Source organism: Rhincodon typus, chromosome 36 (assembly GCF_021869965.1).
Source record: "Rhincodon typus isolate 14 chromosome 36, sRhiTyp1.1, whole genome shotgun sequence".
Classification (NCBI taxonomy): Eukaryota; Metazoa; Chordata; class Chondrichthyes; order Orectolobiformes; family Rhincodontidae; genus Rhincodon; species Rhincodon typus.
This window is the reverse complement of record NC_063367.1, coordinates 4,232,605-4,251,658: the sequence shown is the minus strand read 5'-3', so window position 1 is coordinate 4,251,658 and position 19,054 is coordinate 4,232,605. Positions and strand designations below refer to the sequence as shown.

Here is a 19,054-nt window from a genome sequence, read left to right as displayed (position 1 = left end):
CCACACAGACAGTCGCCCGAGAGTGGAATTGAACCAGATCCCTGGCATTGTGAGACAGCAGTGCTAACCACTGAGCCACCATGCCATTACAAAAATCAATTTACTGAAAATCCTTCAAGTAAAAGTTGAACAAGAACTCAAAGTCTCCAAAGCTTCACTTGCAAGCCAGAAGCAAGAATGACAATAGCCCATTTAGGTAGGAGTGTTGGTGAGTACTGGTGCAAGGTGAACCTAAAGTCTCACTGAATCATGAATTAGTACAGGACAATTCTCCAAAGGTAATTAGGATCCATTTTGTATAACGTGTATCAATTCAATCAAGATCATCTAAGAATATCCATGACATTGTTATATTAAGGCAGTAAATGACACAATAGAATTAAACCATTCTTTTTAACTATTTTGGCTTACAATTCACTAGTTCACTCACAAACTTACAATTCTGAAAGTCATACTAGCTATCAACTTCAGTCCTGTTACAATGACCCCTTGTAAACCATTTATTTACAATGTTTGAAAATCAATACAATGTGACAGGAACATCTTTAAAGACTGTGATGGCTAATTTTGCTGAGCATTCCCCCCAGTACACCTGAAAACGAATCTTCTCAAACTCAAGAGTTTGCTCCATCGTCCTCACTCTTCCCAACACAAACTAAACAGCGAAAACCGAATAACAAACATACAGGAAAATGAATTTAATGGTGTAAAGGAACACAAGCTAAAATGTTGGCCTCAAACTTCAAAGGATGCAGAGAGATTTGGTCAGAGTCGCAAAACATAATCCATTTGAAAGGTACTGTGTGGTAGATGAAAGCACTTATTATTTCTCTGAAAACTATGCACAGCAAAAGTATTGAGCACTCCTATCGTGGAATTCATCCTAGATTCCCCTCACACTGCTCTAATGGTGTAATTACTTCATAATAAGGAGTGTACAGCTTGCTGTCAGCTAACGATTATCTATATGTATGGTGCATCAACCTGAAGGGTTAGGAATACTTGTCTCACAGGTTTATCCATCTCTCAAGGATTATTTCCACCTTCTCCCCCTTGGAAAGGGGCACAAAAGCATGCCAAGACTTCATGATTGCTGAAAGCAATGACATGACTCAAAGATTACAGAAAACTGTCATCCATCATAATGGAAGTCCTGAAGTTAAGAAATTTAGGCAGGCGCAGAAAATCACCCAATAGTACACATAAACGTACTCAAAATACAGGACTTGTTCTGTTACTTGTTCATGACGTTAAGTCACGCTGCAACAAATTTACAATGCTACAGGGATTTCTGACACATAACAAAGTCCTGATGACACGGAAGTTTGAGAAAATCATATCAGATTGGCTACTTCAGGTTAGTGTACAAGGAGATCTTACGTTAAGGGTTAACAGAGGCAGTGACAAGCAAGAGGGTTGCCGAGCTGTGTAAACTCCTCTGCTCTCAAATTTGGCTTGAACAAAGCCTTTGGGAGACAGGGGGAGTTGCAGATTTCTAAAGCAGTTTAGGTGACCATTATGGTTCTATAAGCCTAATTAAATCTAATCCAACTGGGAGAAAGAAAAAAAGCGAAATAGAGAAAGATATAGGGAAGAAAAATAAGTTCCCCTGAGAGAAAGGTTAAGTTGTGAATAACACTTTGGCTGCATGCACTACAGCCCCAACTAGGAATAAAAGACAAGAAGGCACAAAGAGTAAACTCATCTCACAGGCACAGACATCAGTGATAAATACACAGCTCAGCTGATAACATCTCATTCTCCAGCTCGTCTTTGTCAATGAGACTGACACGAGAACTGCCTCCAGGATCGATAGTCCGTGTGGCGTTCCCAATGTTAATCTTGGCCCGAGGTAACAGAAGTACAACTTGGTGCTTTCTGCTATCCCTCAGATGATGCTTGAGGTAATTTTTTGTTTTTGTTTTCTTTTTATATGACATAAACAAGTTTATTTTTCAGAAAAAAGAGGAAGTCTGGTCCACAGACGACATGTTGCAGAATTTCAATTTCGAGCCACATGGTGCCTAAAGGTTGTGGTTTCAGTTTTTGCAAAAATGATCGCCTTCATTTCTCATTGGCCTCTCCCGTACCGTAGATTTTATTTCTAATGCTACATTATTGGAATAAATGAATTGTAACGTATTTTCTTCAGGAAAAGTCTATATGCTCCATGAAGATGGCTACTGGTACGATGGCATTAAACCATTGTAAAATAAGTTCTATCCAAGTAGTTAAGGCTAGTACTAATTTCTAGGATCTTGTACAATCACAAAAGGTGGACGTCTACAGATGTACGAGGAGTATATTAGTAGAGTTCATCTGCATGTATGCAGAAGTGGTATATAATCTATGTTGGGGAGAGGGGAGGAGAAGATTCTCACGTTAATGATTGGCTGACAGTAGGTTTTTCTTCTGAGCATGCTCGATAATTGCTGTGTAACAGAAGTAGTACTGATCAGGAGTCTGGATGCTGAAGGCTCGTTGTGTTCGCATCCTTCGGACGGTTTGGTATATGTTGAGAGTACCCACATCTTCCAGCTGAGAAAGGCATATATCCAAAGTGCACAGAGTGCCTAGAGAGTTAAAAATAAGTAGCATAAGTATGGGTCTGAACAAAACACATTTAACAAGTTCAATTAGCCACTATTATTAAATTTAACAAAAGTTTACATTTATACGATGAATTTCTATCAAATAAATCTTATAAGAACAATTGAGTACACCGTAAGCTTCAACTATGAGTCTGTTTGATATTTACCACAACCCTTAATCTACAGGTCTACTGAGGTAAATTACACCTCAGCGTTCTCAACAAAGGCCACCATCCACCTCCTGAGTTCCACACCCAAATCCAGATTTGTCCCACTGAGCCAGTATACTTAGAAGTAACAGAAAGGGTTGATGAGGACCATATTGTTCAATTTGTGTACATGGATTTTCGAAAGGAATTTGACAATGTACCAAATAATAGAATTGCTAGCACAATTCAAACCCATTAAAAGGACAATGGCAACACACATACCAAATTGAGCAAAGGACAGAAAGCAGAGAGTAGTGGTGAATGGCTGATTTTGCAAGTTAGGGTCAGGTTTATAGTGCCAGAACCCCAGGTTTGATATTAGGAGTACTGTGCTTTTTGATATATGTTAAAAATCTGACTGGCATATATACGACATAATTTCAAAGTCTGTATATGATGTGAAATTCAAATGTAGCAAACAATAAGGAGGATAAGAACAGACTCAGGAAGTATGTAGATTGATGAAATGAGCAGACCTTTGGAATAAGAAATTGAATACAAAGTAATGTTGAGCACTATATTTTAAGTGGAGGAATGAAGACAGGCAACATAGACCACATGGTACAATTTTAAGGGGGAAAAAGAAAAGAAAAACCTGTAGATTCATGTTCACAGAAGTTTGAATGCAGCAGGACAAGTTGGGATGCATATGGTTCCTTTATTAACAGAATACAAAAGCAAGTAAGTTATGCTAAACATTTATAAAACACTGGCGTGAGTATTCAAGTCTGGGCACCACACTTTAATAATCAGGTTGAGTCCTTAGAAAGCACACAGGAGATTTGTCAGAATGTGGTGAGAGACATGGATTGACAAAGGTGGAGAGACTGGAGAAGTTGCTGTTATTCTTTTTAAAACAGACAGTTAAGAGGAAATTTGGTACAGGTGTTCAAAAATCATGACTGGTTTTGAGAGAGTAAATAAAGCCAAAGCATTTCCAACAGTAAAGTGGGAACTGGGGAATGGAATCTAGGTGATTGGAAAATAAATCAGGGTGACATGAGTAAAGATTTCTTCACGCAGCAAGTTGCTGCAATCTGGAATCAACTGGCTGAAAGGATGATGGAAGCTGATTTGATAATAATCTTCAAAGGAGAATTGAATAAATACTTTGGGGAAAATACTTATAGGGCTGTGAGGAAACAGCAGTGCTTGAGAAGTAGAGGCTTGGTGTGTAAAGGCCAAGAAGCTATGCTAACCCTAAATGCTGATTCGATTCTAGGTGAGTCTGTTCCTATCCTCATTGTTTGCTACGTATGGTAAAACAAAGCTACATTTTAAATTAAGAAGTATATCCTTGTGCTAAAAAGAACTTAAACTTGCTGAGGAAACTGAACAGAGGAAAGCTGATTCACCAATTTTCACCTGGTTGTGACACCATATACACCTCTATCTCAGTCAAACTGAAGCTGAAACCCTCATTATCAAAGCTTTTGTTGCTGGTGTACGCTTCAAATTCCCTCTTGGGCAGTCTTTGACCTTGTCTCCTAAATAAAGGTGAGCTCATCCAAACCCTGATGCTGCATCCTAGCTCCAACCAAGTCAATTCACCCATCACTCTGAGCTTCATGACTTATTTTAGCTACTGGTCTAATAGCTGAATGGTTACAACATTAACATCTGTGTTTTCAAATCACTTGAGTGTTCCTCCTCTTTGAATCTCTGAAGTGCATCTCTGGCTACTCAATCCTGAAACAGAAATCTATGTTGAGGTTGTTGACTTGCTCGCCGAGCTGGCCTGTTCTCGTTCAGACATTTTGTCACCATGCTAGGTGACATCATCATTGGATCCTCCGATGAAGCAATGTTATTCTACTCTGCTTGGAATTTATACTGAACGAGAACAAGCCAGCTCGGCGAACAAGTCAACAACCCCACCCACAACCCGAGCTACAGATCTTTGCCAAAACTTTAGAAATCTATGTTCCTGGAATGGTCTCTTGTACAACCACATTAGCAGCTATGTCTTCAGTTGTCTCTGCCTTAAGCTCGGAAATTGTTCACTAAATCTTGGCCCATCTTTCCTCCTTTAAGAAAGTTCCTTGAAATCTAGCTATTTGACCAAATATTTGATCATCTGACCTAACATTTCTTTATATGACGTGATGTTAAATTTTGTCTGGTAGCACTCTTCTGCTGCGTTGGGATATTTTGCTCTATTAAGGGTTCTATATAATTGAAAATTGTCTTACTAACTGGTATAACTTGCTGTAAAACATACCGCTGTGGACAAGATACAAGTTGGAACTGATCTTTCTCCATGGATGAAAGGTCCTTAGAGCTGGGACTCCCAAACCTTGGGACACGGGACAAACAATAATGGTTGCTACCCGAGTCAGCTTCAAGGTCTCTTCACATAGATGCCCAATCCTTTCTTGGCCTTAGATCAGTGGGAAGATGGGAAGAAAGGGAATGAACTCTAATGCTCCTCCCACAGTGATGGCCACACTGCACACAGATTTTACTTGGGCCCAATTCACTGTGAGGGAAGGTGTGACCTCCACAAGGGTGGCATGGTGGCTCAGTATTTAGCACTGCTGCCTCTCAGTGCCAGGGACCTAGGTTTGATTCCACCCTCCAGTGACTGTGTGGAGTTTGTACCTTCTTCCCGTGTCTGCGTGGGTTTCCTCCAGGTGCTCCGGTTTCCTCCCACAGTCCAAAGATGTGCAGGCTAGGTGGATTGGCCATGGTAAATTGCCCATGGTGGCCAGGATGTGCAGGCCAAATGGACTAGCCATGGGAAATGCAGGGTTACAGGATAGGGGGTGTGAGGGGGATGCTCTTTGGAGGGTCGGTGTGGACACAATGGGCTCAATGGCCTGCTTCCACATTGTAGGGACTCTATTCTATGAAATCAATCAACAGGAACTCCAGTTGGAAGACCAGCAAATAGAGGAGGGATGTCATATTGCAATTGGAAGGCTGGGTGAGGAGGATTAGGGGCTGAAAACAGCCCTGTGCATAAAATTCCAGTTGTACCTAGTGCTTCTCTAATCTGCAGCTTCACAGCCTAACGGAGTAATTTTGATAATTAATAACAACTTGTTCTAACACCATGAACAAGTTTTAATATGAAGCTTCTATGTGATTACAAATTAAAAAACTAAAACTAAAAAAGAACTACAATAAGGTTTTCCTTGGATTCATAAACGTTTCTGCTAAATTTTAAGAAAAGCCAAAATGGCTCATTGGTCAGCAAGTGCTGCCTAGCTTGGATGTCAGCCTTTAATCCCATAAATTTCTTTAGTACCCTCTTTTTACTATACTGATTTCCTCCAATTCCTCCATCTCACTTTGGTGCCCTAACATTTCTGGGAAATATTTTGTGACCTGTTGTGAAGATAGACGCAAAACATAGGTTTAATTCTTCTGTCATTTCTTTGTTCCCCAATATAATTTCTCCTTGACTGTAAGGGACTACATTTGTCTTTACTAATCATTTTCTCTTCAGATATTTATTGAAGCTTCTAAAGGCAATTTTTAATGTTCTTTGCAAATTTACTCTCGTACTCTATTTTCCCCATCTTTTGACCAGCCTGTGCTCTATGTATTTCATCAGGAGGACTTGGTTGGCAATCTCCCCTCCCAACTCTCGTATTTAACTCTCTAAGGAGAATCAACTTACCTCATTCTGGGTCATGGGACAATGACTGATTCAGGCTGGAACAGACTTCCTTTTTGGCCTAATCACTGCTTCTAGAGTTGGGGCATAGGCACTAATGACTATGGTGTGTTGCTTCTGGATTAGCATGAGCTGAAGGTTCCTGGATTGTTTGTGGAGTTGGCTCATTGAGACAGTCAACTAGTTTGTTGTTTTTATGGTGAAACCAATCTCATGGAGTTGGTATTCTTCCTCATATTTATCCATCTAAAAGGCTGCACATCCACCACTTTGTTCTTTGAGCTGTCCACCATATCTCACTCATGGCAGCAATGTCCGTTTCATAGTGCCAGAGTTCCCAAGCAATGTTGGCAGTGTAATGTTCAGCTCTGTTGCTGCGGAGATGGTCCATGAGAGTCCTGATGTTTCAGCTTCCAAACATAATTTTGTTTACAGGACTTTTTTAACATGGGGCAGCCACTGCACACCGACTACCACACGGTCCTGGCTGAGCAAAGTCTTTGTCCGATTGTGAGGATAACCAAGATGACTGTTGTCCAGATTCCACTACATAGATGGATTTCCAACACACAGATGTCCCATAACAAGCTCCGCCATTCTCTCAATCCTAGAAGCTTGCAGTTCTGCCTCCGAGGAGCCCTATGTTCTAACAGGCTAGATTAAACAGGCTGGAGTACTTTTCCTTTCGAAAAGTGAAGACTGACAGAATGATAAGATATAGGATTTTAAAATTATGAATGAGTTTAATAGATTAGAAGAAGATTGTTCCTATTTATGTGGTAGCCCAAAACTAAGGCAGGCATAAACATTAGTAGATCACTACTAAATCGAAGAGGTGATTCAGGAGGAATCTTTATCCAGAAAGTAGTGAGAATTTGAACTTTCCACCAACTGGAGTAATTGAGACCATTGCACAGGGCACAGGATTTAGGTGATTGCTAAAAGCATTATGAAGAACTTCCTTAAGCAAAGAGTAGCTAGGATCTGGAAAGCATGTGCATCCAATTTGAATAATATTTTAAATGAGACTTGAATCATTAGTGAAGGAGAGGAAATTGCAGCGATACAGGGAAACAGTTAGGGAAGCGGGTTAACAGGATTGCTCTTCAAAAGACGGGATGTACATTCAACGGGCTGAATGGCCCCCTTCCGTACTATGATTCTACAGCAAGTTGGATTAGGACATAGATAAGGCAGTAGGTGAATGATATGTTCATAGGGTGAGGTGAAGTATGTCAGGAGGGTGCTAATGTAAAATATAATTTCTGGCATGAACAATTGAGCTAAATATCCTGAATCTACACTGCAAACACACTAATTCTAAACACTGTCACTGTAAACTAAAATTACACATGTTGCACTATAATTCAAGGTCAGCAGTGATGATTTGCAGTTTTACCACTAGGGAGCACCAAACAGCAAAGCAGCAAAAGTGTTGATGTCAACACAGTGTGGAGCTGCAGCAGCACAACAGGTGAGGCAGCGTCAGAGGAGCAGGTAAGTCGGCATTTCGGGTCAGGCCCTTTCTTTCTGAAGAAGGGTCCCGACCCGAAACATCAACATTCCTGCTCCTCTGATGCTGCCTGGCCTGCTGTGTTCCTCCAGCTCCACACTGTGTTGTCTCTGACTCCAGCATCTGCAGTTCTTGCTACCCCAAAGAGTTGGTGTTCCGTTCATGACGTAGTCTATCAACGTTGATTAGAGAACAAAAGCAAGACAATGCTATGTCAAGTGGTCAAGATTTCAGATAATAGATAAACACTGCCAGAATCTTGGAGCTTAAATACCATAGATGCTCAAACTGTAAACATTCATTGAAACCTACGCTGTCTATAAGCTACTGGAAACAACAATGAAACTATGGTATCTAGTAACTTAAAGTTTACAGCATGCGGGTGTAACTGGCACAGTGGCATAATTATTACTCATTGCAGAGAGGTTGGTGGTGAATCAGCTTCTTGAACCACTGCAGTCCATGTGGTGTATGTATGCCCACAGTGAGGTTGAGAATTCTGTCCCATCCAACAGGAAGAAACATGTGCTGTAGGTCCAGGTGAGCATGATGGGCAACTTGGAAGGAAACCTTCAGGTGCGATTCCATCTACTTGCTGCACTTGTCCTTCTAGCCGGTAGAGGGCTAGAGTTTTGGAAGGTGCTGTCAAGGAAGCTTTTAGAAGTGGCTGCAGTGCACCTTGCAGATGATTTACACTGCAGCTGTTGAATTAATTGAATGTTTAAGATGTTGGACAGTGTGTCAAATCAAGCAGGGTGCTTTATCCTGGATGTAATTGAGCTTCTTGGTGTTATTAGAGCTGCACCCATGCAGACAAAGAATATTCCATCACAGGCCTGAGTTGTAGGTTATGGAAAGACTTTGAGCAGTCAGTATGAGAGCTGCTTACTATGGATATTTCCCCAGCCTCTCATCTGCTCTTGTGGTTATCGTGTTTAGGTGCAATAATTAGTAACTGGAGTGGTGTGGGTTCAGGGTGTAAGGAAGAGAATAAATAACAAAAAAGCGAGGTAGCAGGTATTCTGTAAACTTGAAAGTGAACTATTCTTTCAAAGTCATTAGGTCAAAATTCTGTGGGTGTACCTACACCAAATGGATTTCAACAGTTCAAGAAGGCAGCCCACCAGCAATTATTAAGGACAACTAGGAATGGGCAATAAATGCCAGCCCAGCCAACAATGTCCAAATCCCATGAGTGAATTAAAAAAAAACACAGGCCAGCTTTCACACTTCACCCATTGGTTAGATTAGGAGCACAGGAATCAGGTGAATGGCTAACACAGATCAGAAAGGCCAAGACAGCCAAGGACAGATAATTCTCAAGATAAAAAATATCCTAGCTTACCAGACCAATAACTGTCACCTCTGTTAAGTGCACTAAAGTCTGCTTGGTTTCATAGTTTTTCCTATTTTGAGCAAAAATAGCACAAGGAGATGTCAAACATCTGCCTCAGAACTATCAGCCTCTCCTCTGTCCCTTTAAATCAGCAACATAGCAGGTTTTTGTTATTTTATACAATACCAGTTCTCCCAATGCCAGCACTGCAGTGGACAACAATGGGTGGCCCTCCTGGGTGTCCCTTCCACCGGTTACCCAGGCTTTGGATAGAAAGACCTTGCTGCTGTCGGACAGCTGATCGAAAGTCAATGAGAGCTGTTGCTGAAGATGGGACTCCATAATCTGGCCAGCTCAGGTACTGGAAGTGAATCACCTGGCGCCTCTCATTGGACTGCAAGAGAAAAGAAAATTAAAACCAGCACAAGAGGTTTTTTTAGCTCAGTGGTATATAATTTTCTTAAACAATTTTTTTCCTTCTCCACTCACAGCAGGTTGTGCTGAGTGGGCAAGCAACTAATTCACCAATCTTTACTGAAGCTCCTAAAGTGAACTAATGCATGGATGTGACTTGCCTTGATCACCGTCAAAGAGCCCATGATGGACATGGCAGGAGTGCAAGCCTGTTGACCATGCCGTACTTGGTATGGCAACTTTAGCTGGAGGTGCTTTTGTACTCTAATCTTGCTGGCGGACTTAAGGGTAGTTACAGTCCGTAAAGACATTAGTGAAGTAGGCAGGTTTTTACGACAATCAACGTGGTCATCGCTTGATTGCAGATCATTTTTTAAAATTTTTAGTTCAAATTCCACCAAATGCCATGGTGGGATTTAAACCCAGGTACGCAAACATTACCTGGGTCTCTGGATTAATAGTCCAGCAATAATGCCACTACACCACTGCCTTCTATGATATCACATGTAGCGAAAGTGCTGAAAGCTGCACTTAAATGAATCTAAACAATACAAACAAAATTTGAAAATCATAGTATGATCAAAGTCAACATGGTTTAAGCGGAGGGAAATTTTGTTTGGTAAGTAAGATTTTGAGATTGTAACTGGTAGGGTTGATAAATGGAAAGCGTAGTGCTTTTGGATTTAGGCACATACTGGAGAACCACATAAAAAGGTTAATAGAAAAAATAAGGACTTATGGAGTTGAGGGTAACATACTAGCATCTGCAGTGAATTGGTTAAAGTACAACAAGCAGAACATAGGAATAAAAAGGGAATTTTCAAGTTGTCAGGCCGTGACTCATTGGTTGCCACAGTTATGGGGCATCAACTATTTGCCATCTACGTTAATGACTTAGATGAAGAGTGATGTATCTAAGTTTGATGATGAAAAAAAGTTAGGTAGGAATGTAAATTTTGAGCAGGCTACAAAGTGTAATGATATAGACAGGTTAAGTGAGCGGGAAATATGGCACATGATGGAGCATTACATGGGGAATTGTAAATTATTCACTTTGGTCATAGGAATAGAAAAACAGAACCATTTTTTAAAAAGTGCTAAACTTTTGGATGTTAATGTCAAGATAGACTTGAGTATTATCAATTCATGGACAAGGTCCATTCAGGCTGACTAATTTCTGCCACAAATCTTCAAAAGATTGAACAGGTCGTTGGATGCAATGAAGGCTACCTGGTGCTGTTCTTGACATTTTCTTTTGAATTTGTCTGACAACAAATGTCCACGACAGAGGTGTTCTGGAAGGTCTACAGCCACACATTTTCTGGGAAGATTTTCTCAGGTGCAGGAAGTAGGTGGTTCAGGAGAATGCATATGAGGATGTTCCTTGCTTCGGACAACAGAGAAATAACTTGTTTCTACAGCATGATTTTTCTTCCTTTTTGAGGAAGTCATAACTGCTGCATCTCTGAAACTGGGTGCAGGGCCATGGAGTTCTTTTTCATCCAAAATCCATAGGATGGTTGGAGTCTTGATGTGAGCAAAAATCCACCAACTTTGGGCACCTTGGCTAGATTACAAATAGACCAGAGGTTTCCCTATATTTGATCCATTTGATTGCTCATTGGAGTTCTCCATTTATGGTGCTTCATCAATGGATTCCATCACAGGGTACTGGGGATTAGCTTTGAAGAGAGCTTACAGACGCCACCATAGCATCCCAGTTCAAAGTTACTCAACTGTCCTTCATCTTTTGAATTGGTTATATTCATAAGTTAGGATGCAGGAACAACAAGCAATTAGGACAGAAGATGCATGTCAGTCTTTATTGCAAAGGATTTGGAGTGTAGTAGGGGAATATTGCTACATTATACAGTGCGTTGGTGAGGCCACGTGTGAAATAACCATGAAGTTTGGTCTCCATATCCAAGGTAGAATATACTTGCATTGGAGGCATTACAGTAAAGGTTCATTTGATTGGTCCCTGTGATGCTGAGTCACTGAATTAAATTGTATTTATGCTCTCTGGTGTTTAGAAGAAAGTGAGGTGACCTCATTGAGACATACAATTTTCCAGTGCAGGCTATGCCTAATTTGTGTCTTTAAACTATTGTGCATGAGTGGCTGAGCAATTTTACTTTCTCTGAAGAAAGAAGGCAGGTAGCATAACAGTACTGTGAAGGAGAAGAGATTATTTTTTTTCCCCTTCACTGTCCTGACCAATATGTATCCTTCAATTGGTCATTATCACATTCCTGCTTATGGGAGCTTGCTGTGTGAAAATTGCTAGTAGTCCTACATTACCACAGTGACCAAATTTCAATAGAATTTAATTGATATAGGGCACATTTGGATGTTTTGAAGCCTATATACAAATCTTTCTTTACTTTTTATCTAAGATATATAAACGAATATGGCAGTCAACCTGTATGTAGCAAGATCTCACAAAGAACAAGAGATAATAACCAGATAATGTGTTTTTGCTCATGTTGTTTGAGAGACAAATATTTGACTAAACGAGTAGGGAACTCCCCTAATGCTCTTCAAATAGTGACTCCCTCGGATTGTTCACATCCAACTGAAAAGGTGGCAGCAGCTGAACATCTCACCAATAAAAGGTACTTCAGGAAGATTATAGAGGGAGTGTAGCACAGATTCACCAGAATAATATGAGGTCTCAGTTAGGTGGAATTAGGAAAATAAGCTGTATTAACATGGTACCTTTCCCTATGTCTTGAAAAGGTTAAGGCTGCTGTAATCTAATTGTTTAAAACAAAAAAACAAAAAACCTTAAAATTACAGCCAGGCGGAATAGACTCCAGGGGTCGAAGAGTCTACTTACTCCTACTATGTACCTTGATGAACTGATCATTATTAAATGTGGCTTTATCCCAAAACATGTCAAACTCATAAAGTGAGAATATTTACACAGAGCTAAGTTGATACAATAGAAGTTGAGAGTTGGAGATTTCAATTCAAAACCCTTCAATCAGTGTCCCTTCCACCATTTCATAGAACATAGGAACAGGAATAGGTTATTCACCCCTTTGAGCCTGCTCTGTCAATCAATATGATCAAGGCCATCATCCCGCTCAGTGCCATACCTTTGATCCTTTAGCCCTAAGAACTATATGTATCATCTTCTTACATTCAATATTTTGGCCTCAATCACTTTCTTTAGTAGAGAATTCCACAGGTTCACTGCTCTCTGGATGAAGAAACTTCCCTTTACGTCAGTCCCAAATGACCTACTACCCCAGTACCCTTAGACTGTGACCCTTGGTTCTGGACTCTCTCGTCATTGGGAACATCCTTCCTTTGTTTATCCTATCAAGCCCTATTAGAATTTTATAGGTTTCTGTGGGATTCCTTTTCATTCTTCTAAACTCCAGTGAATATAGTCCTAACTGATCTAGTTTCTCTTCACATTTCAGTCCTACCATCTCAGAATTCATTGTGGTAAGCTTCTGTTGCACTCCGTCCATATCCAGAACATCCTTCCTCAGGTAAGGAGACCAAAACTGCGCACAATACCCCAGGTGTGGTCTCACCGACTAGTACAATTGAAGCAACACATCCCTGCTCCTGTTGTCAAATCCTCTCATTATGAAGGCCAATGTACCATTTGCCAGCTTCATCATCTACTGTAGCTACATGTTTACTGTCAATGACTGGTGTACAAGGACAAGAAAGTCTCCTTGCACACACACACACACCCACACCCACACCCACACCAACAACCGCACGCCCCCCACACCACCACCACCACCACCCAAATCTATCGCCATTCAGATAACAATTTGCCTTCCTGGTTCTGTGACCAAAGTGAATAATGTCACATTTATCCACATTATACTTCACCTGCCATGCATTTGCTCACTCATTCAACTTGTTCAAACTATACTGAACCATCTCTGCACCCTCCTCACAGTTCACCTTCTGTTTTGTATCGCCCATTAGTGAGGCACACAGGGCTGAAAGTTCCACCCACAGTCAGTCAATATTAGCCAAGGTAGCCATGAGTACTGAAATGTTTGATGTGTATGGGTCAAAAATATCAGGACAACACAATGTGCTTAAGTGCAACTACCTACATAGTGGAACAGACTGTGAGCACTCACTGCACAAAACACTCAGGTGATGAGCAGATGCTTCTCAGGGTAGCAGAGGGTACCTGGTAGCCAGGGAACAATGCCCACAAGAAAAGGAAAGACTGGAGTGCAGTGGGAGAACAAGTCTTGGAAACAAATACTCCAGCATGCTGACAATTTCTACTGTTTGAATCAAGTTTATGGATCTTTTAATATTACTCCTGTTAAGAACAAAGAACAAAGAAAATTACAGCACAGGAACAGGCCCTTCAGCCCTCCAAGCCTGCGCTGATCCAGATCCTCTATCTAAACCTGTCGCCTATTTTCCAAGGATCTGTATCCCTCTGCTCCCTGCCCATTCATGTATCTGTCTAGATACATCTTAAATGATGCTATTGTGCCCGCCTCTACCACCTCTGCTGGCAACGCGTTCCAGGCACCCACCACCCTCTGCGTAAAGAACTTTCCACGCATATCTCCCTTAAACTTTTCCCCTCTCAACTTGAAATCGTGACCCCTAGTAATTGAATCCCCCACTCTGGGAAAAAGCCTCTTGCTATCCACCCTGTCTATACCTCTCATGATTTTGTAGACCTCAATCAGGTCCCCCACAATCTCCATCTTTCTAATGTAAATAATCCTAATCTATTCAACCTCTCTTCATAGCTAGTGCCCTCCATACCAGGCAACATCCTGGTGAACCTCCTCTGCACCCTCTCCAAAGCATCCACATCCTTTTGGTAATGTGGCAACCAGAACTGTACGCAGTATTCCAAATGTGGTCGAACCAAAGTCCTATACAACTGCAACATGACCTGCCAACTCTTGTACTCAATACCCCGTCTGATGAATGAAAGCATGCTGTATGTCTTCTTGACCCCTCTATTGACCTGCGTAGCGACCGTCAGGGTACAATGGACCTGAACACCCAGATCTCTCTGTGCATCAATTTTCCCCAGGGCTTTTCCATTTACTGTATAGTTCGCTCTTGAATTGGATCTTCCAAAATGCATCACCTCACATTTGCCTGGATTGAACTCCATCTGCCATTTCTCCGCCCAATTCTCCAATCTATCTATATTCTGCTGCATTCTCCAACAGTCCCCTTCACTATCTGCTACTCCACCAATCTTAGTGTCATCTGCAAACTTGCTAATCAGACCATTGATACCTTCCTCCAGATCATTTATGTATATCACAAACAACAGTGGTCCCAACACGGATCCCTGTGGAACACCACTGGTCACGGTTCTCCATTTTGAGAAACTCCCTTCCACTATAACTCTCTATCTCCTGTTGCCCAGCCAGTTCTCTAGCTAGCACACCCTGGACCCCATGCGACTTCACTTTGTCCGTCAGCCTACCATGGGGAACCTTATCAAACGCCTTACTGAAGTAAGAGTTCACAATCTTTATAATTTTTGAATTAACTGAATAAATTACACTAACCAACATAATCTGACAAGACAGTTCACCACGGGATTGATGCACTCAACACACAACTAAACCACCAGTCAAAAACCAGGACACAAAAAACTTTGTTTGAGGATACACTTCAGTCAGTTTCAGTTGTATATCTGATACATTGCGTACGCTTAAATATCCATTTCTTTGGAACTCTGCATTCATAAGAAATAATACCAAGAGTAGGCCATATATAAGCCTGTTCTCTCATTCAATAAAATTATGGCTGATACGTTACATTGGACGAATGGAAAGAAAGTAATATTCTATAGCTATAAAATGTGATTTAAACCATATGGGATTATACCATAGAGACTGTGGCAGATTCATTCTGTTCCTTCTTTTCAATTAGAATTTCTTTTATGGTAGCATTACAAGTACGAGCTCTTTTCCCTTAGCTAATTTCACCATGCGTGGGATGATGCATTTGACAAGGCAGTGATTGTTAACAATCTATTTCACAACAAACTAATTCCCAGGCACTTCACCACCCATTGACTCTTCCCCGGATCAGATGTGGGAACCAGATCAGTTTGCACACTTTCCACCTTTGGGATCCTCTGGAATTCTGACTGCCTCTCCGCTAGAGATCAGATAAACTCAGCAAGTCAGTGAGTTTGAAACTTTCTGGCTCAGTTTCACTGGCAGCAGCATACTGATTTAATGAGGGACCACAGAAAAGTAGTCTTTTAAAAGGGAATCTCAGGGTCAGTACTACATCTAAATGTCAATCCTGCACTCCATTTTACAAAGGAAAACACTCAGCTTTCAAAACAATGACAAACCATCACTACTGATCCTCTAATGTGAACTTATCACTTCAGCAGGACCACAATGATCACGCAGTGGTTCATTCTGATCTTCTAACAGGAGGAATTTCATAAAGGTAGATAGATTCTCCCAAACAACTCCATCTAAAAGGATGAGATCAGAATGTATACAAATCCCATCACGTGCCATCTTGACTTGGGACATATACCAGCATTGGGTCAAAAGTCTGCAACTCCCATCCTTACAGCAGGGTAGAAGCACCTTCACTATATGGACCATAGTGGTTTTACATGGAGGATCTTCACTCCTGCCATGGGAAAATGGCATTAAGGTAGATGATCAGGCGTGATCTAGAATGGTGGAGCACGTGAAGGGCTGACTATATTCCAATGTCACAAGGACCAATTAGGCTGGGCAGTAACGCTGGCTTTGCTGGAGATGTTCAAATTCTAATGATGATTATAACATGTAGCAAGAACTCTGGAGGAAATTAGCAAAAACAAGTGAAGGAAAGGTTACAATGATGACTGAAGGCAGTAAAGATTAATTTCAATAACCAAATATGAGTGCACGAAACAGCAAAGGTGCTAGTAAATCAAATAAAAACAGAAAATGCACCAAGTTAGCAGGTCATCAGCCTTAAATGCTACACCGTTTCTCTCTCCACAGTGACCACCTGGGTATTTCCAGCAGTTTCTGTTTTATTGCTGACATGAAAGTGGTACAAGTGTCCTGCTAACGTTCTGGCTGTAACATCAAGAACCTCTTATTCAAGACCAAATGCCCACCATCAAACCTACCTCAAGTGCCAAAGAAGCATTGTACTCTGAATGAAATCAAAACAGTTGAGTTAGTTCTTATTACCTTCTCTCAAAACAAAATGGAACAAGTATTAAGACAAGTCAACCAACAGTAAGCACATTGGATTAAAAGGCAGCTCTGAGATTTGAGTATTCAAGAATTGTTCAATTGTCAATTCAGTTCAACTATTCAATAAGCATTTTAAACAGGCACAAAGCATAATGATCCCTTACCTCTACATTCTGAATCTCTAGTGTTGTTTTGTTATAATGTTTAAAGTTTTCTACCGCCAGGCTTTTGACAGAAATAAGTCCATAGCTTCCTCGAATGTTCTGGTCCAGAGGCCAGTACTGACCACATTTTTTCCTGCCACTCTCGTCAATTCTAAAGCAATGAAACACACCATTAAAAAACATTACATGCAGACAAAATTATAGAAAAAGGAGGAATAGAAAGAAAGAAGATTATATCATAAGTTTTCCATTTTTTTTGGGATACAGTTTGCAGCCACTGAACTACTTCATAAATTTATTGAATAGAGGCAATTTTCCTAAAAGGACCTGAACATGCACTGACTGGGCCATAGGCAGGATATGGCTCACAACTGTAAATTCTGACATTGAATTAATTCTCAGCTGGCCCTTTGGAGACTCAAAGGGAGCAAAACTACAAGTCAACCAATATGGATGCATCCTTCCAGTAACTGGTTACACCAAACCGATCTGATATTGGAAAACAGGAGGCAATAAAAGCACTCTCCCATATCGACTTCAAAGTGGGTAGATTGCCAGGAAAAAAGGAACTGATACCTCAATGCTGGTCATCCTCAGCAGAGGAACAGGCAATGAAGGGACAGACTTTTCCACGTTAATGCCATTCAGGAGAGGGTGAAGGAAGAAAGTAGCAGACATTCACCACACAGAGTTCTTTTGGCATCTACAGATTTTAATACAACTGAGAGGAGATTATAGTTGGGAATTCTTTTTAAATCCTCTCTGGTGCCCTGCACTGACTGATATACAACAAGATATGGTTTTATAGGTGCTGTTTATGCTCCAGCACCCTGTTATTTTGCACTGATGAGTGCAGGGCATCCCTCTCCTCATCAGATGTTCTAACGACATTGACAAATGATCATAAATGGTCTTTGTGCCCCATTGTTTCAATTGCCCAGTAGCTCTGAAGTGAAATATAGTGGCTCCCATTGTCAATCCATTCAGTCCCTTCCTATCACTCTTAGTGGACCAATAATAAAAATAAATTGTTCTACCCACATTATCTATTTTTGACTGTTCAATGGACTAACAATATAATATAATGCAGCAAATCTGAAAAACTGGCATCTTTAATTTGCCAGAATTGAAAACATCCTGTTGAATCTCTTTTCTGTCTTTTGGCCAAGGTGAAGTCTAGACTTTATTTTGTAGATCTTGGGCGCCTCAGTTTAGTACGCATGGAATGCTTATTTGCATTTCAAGTACAGTGCTGGTTTCAACCTAGTTACTAGCAACAGATGCAGCAACTTTATTTCACATGTAAACAGTTAATTGTGGGTCAGTCCAGAGGGGCTCATGGTAAAGTCTGAGGAAACAGCCAAATCTTTGATCACATCCTCGTTTGAAATCCACTAAGACAGTACTTGGTCACAGAGTCAGACTCTTCAGTCCAACCAATCCATGCCGAACATAATCCCAAACTGAACTAATCCCACCTGCCTACTCCTCGGCCATATCTCTTTCCCAAACTATTTCACTCCATGATCTTGTTTGAGGTTTGTAAATTGTTGTGAACCCTCAGTGAGACTTGAGAGAACTAGGAGGGTGGTGGGGGAACAGGAGGGGCAGTGCAGAAAAACCATTTCTTTCATTCATTTGTGGGATGTGGGCGTTATTGGCTGGCCAGCATTTATTGCCTGTCCCTAGTTGCCCTTGAGAAGATGGTGGTGAGCTGCCTTCTTGAACGGCTGCAATCCACCTGCTGTAGGTTGACCCACAATGCCATTATGAAGGGAATTCCACCCATGAGAGTGGAGGTGGAGTTTGACCCTGCGGGTGAGCGGAGTGACCTGTGGGAGCTGGTGGAGTGAGCTGCTGAGAGAGCAGGTACCTATTCAAGCAGGAGCACAGCAGTTGTAACTTGGTTAGAGATTCATGGCAGCCATTGCTGACTTGGAGGTTGCAACCCCAAAATTTGAGCTTTGGGCCTCATTTGGGGTTCCAACACCTACTTTGGGAAGTCCTGCTGT

General features: G+C 41.1%; 1 protein-coding gene across 1 annotated transcript in view; it reads right to left on the bottom strand.

The window, feature by feature from the left end:
- Positions 1-476: 476 nt before the first annotated feature.
- The window catches only part of ptpn9a (protein tyrosine phosphatase non-receptor type 9a), a 178,906-nt gene continuing 160,328 nt past the window's right edge, over positions 477-19,054 (bottom strand). Inside the window, exons 11-13 of the mRNA XM_048617271.1 lie at positions 17,043-17,193; positions 9,458-9,665; positions 477-2,573 (exon numbers count right to left, since the gene is read on the bottom strand). Of these exons, the coding sequence (XP_048473228.1) occupies positions 2,383-2,573; positions 9,458-9,665; positions 17,043-17,193 (550 nt within the window). The 3' untranslated portion in view covers positions 477-2,382. The remainder of the gene's footprint in view (positions 2,574-9,457; positions 9,666-17,042; positions 17,194-19,054) is intronic.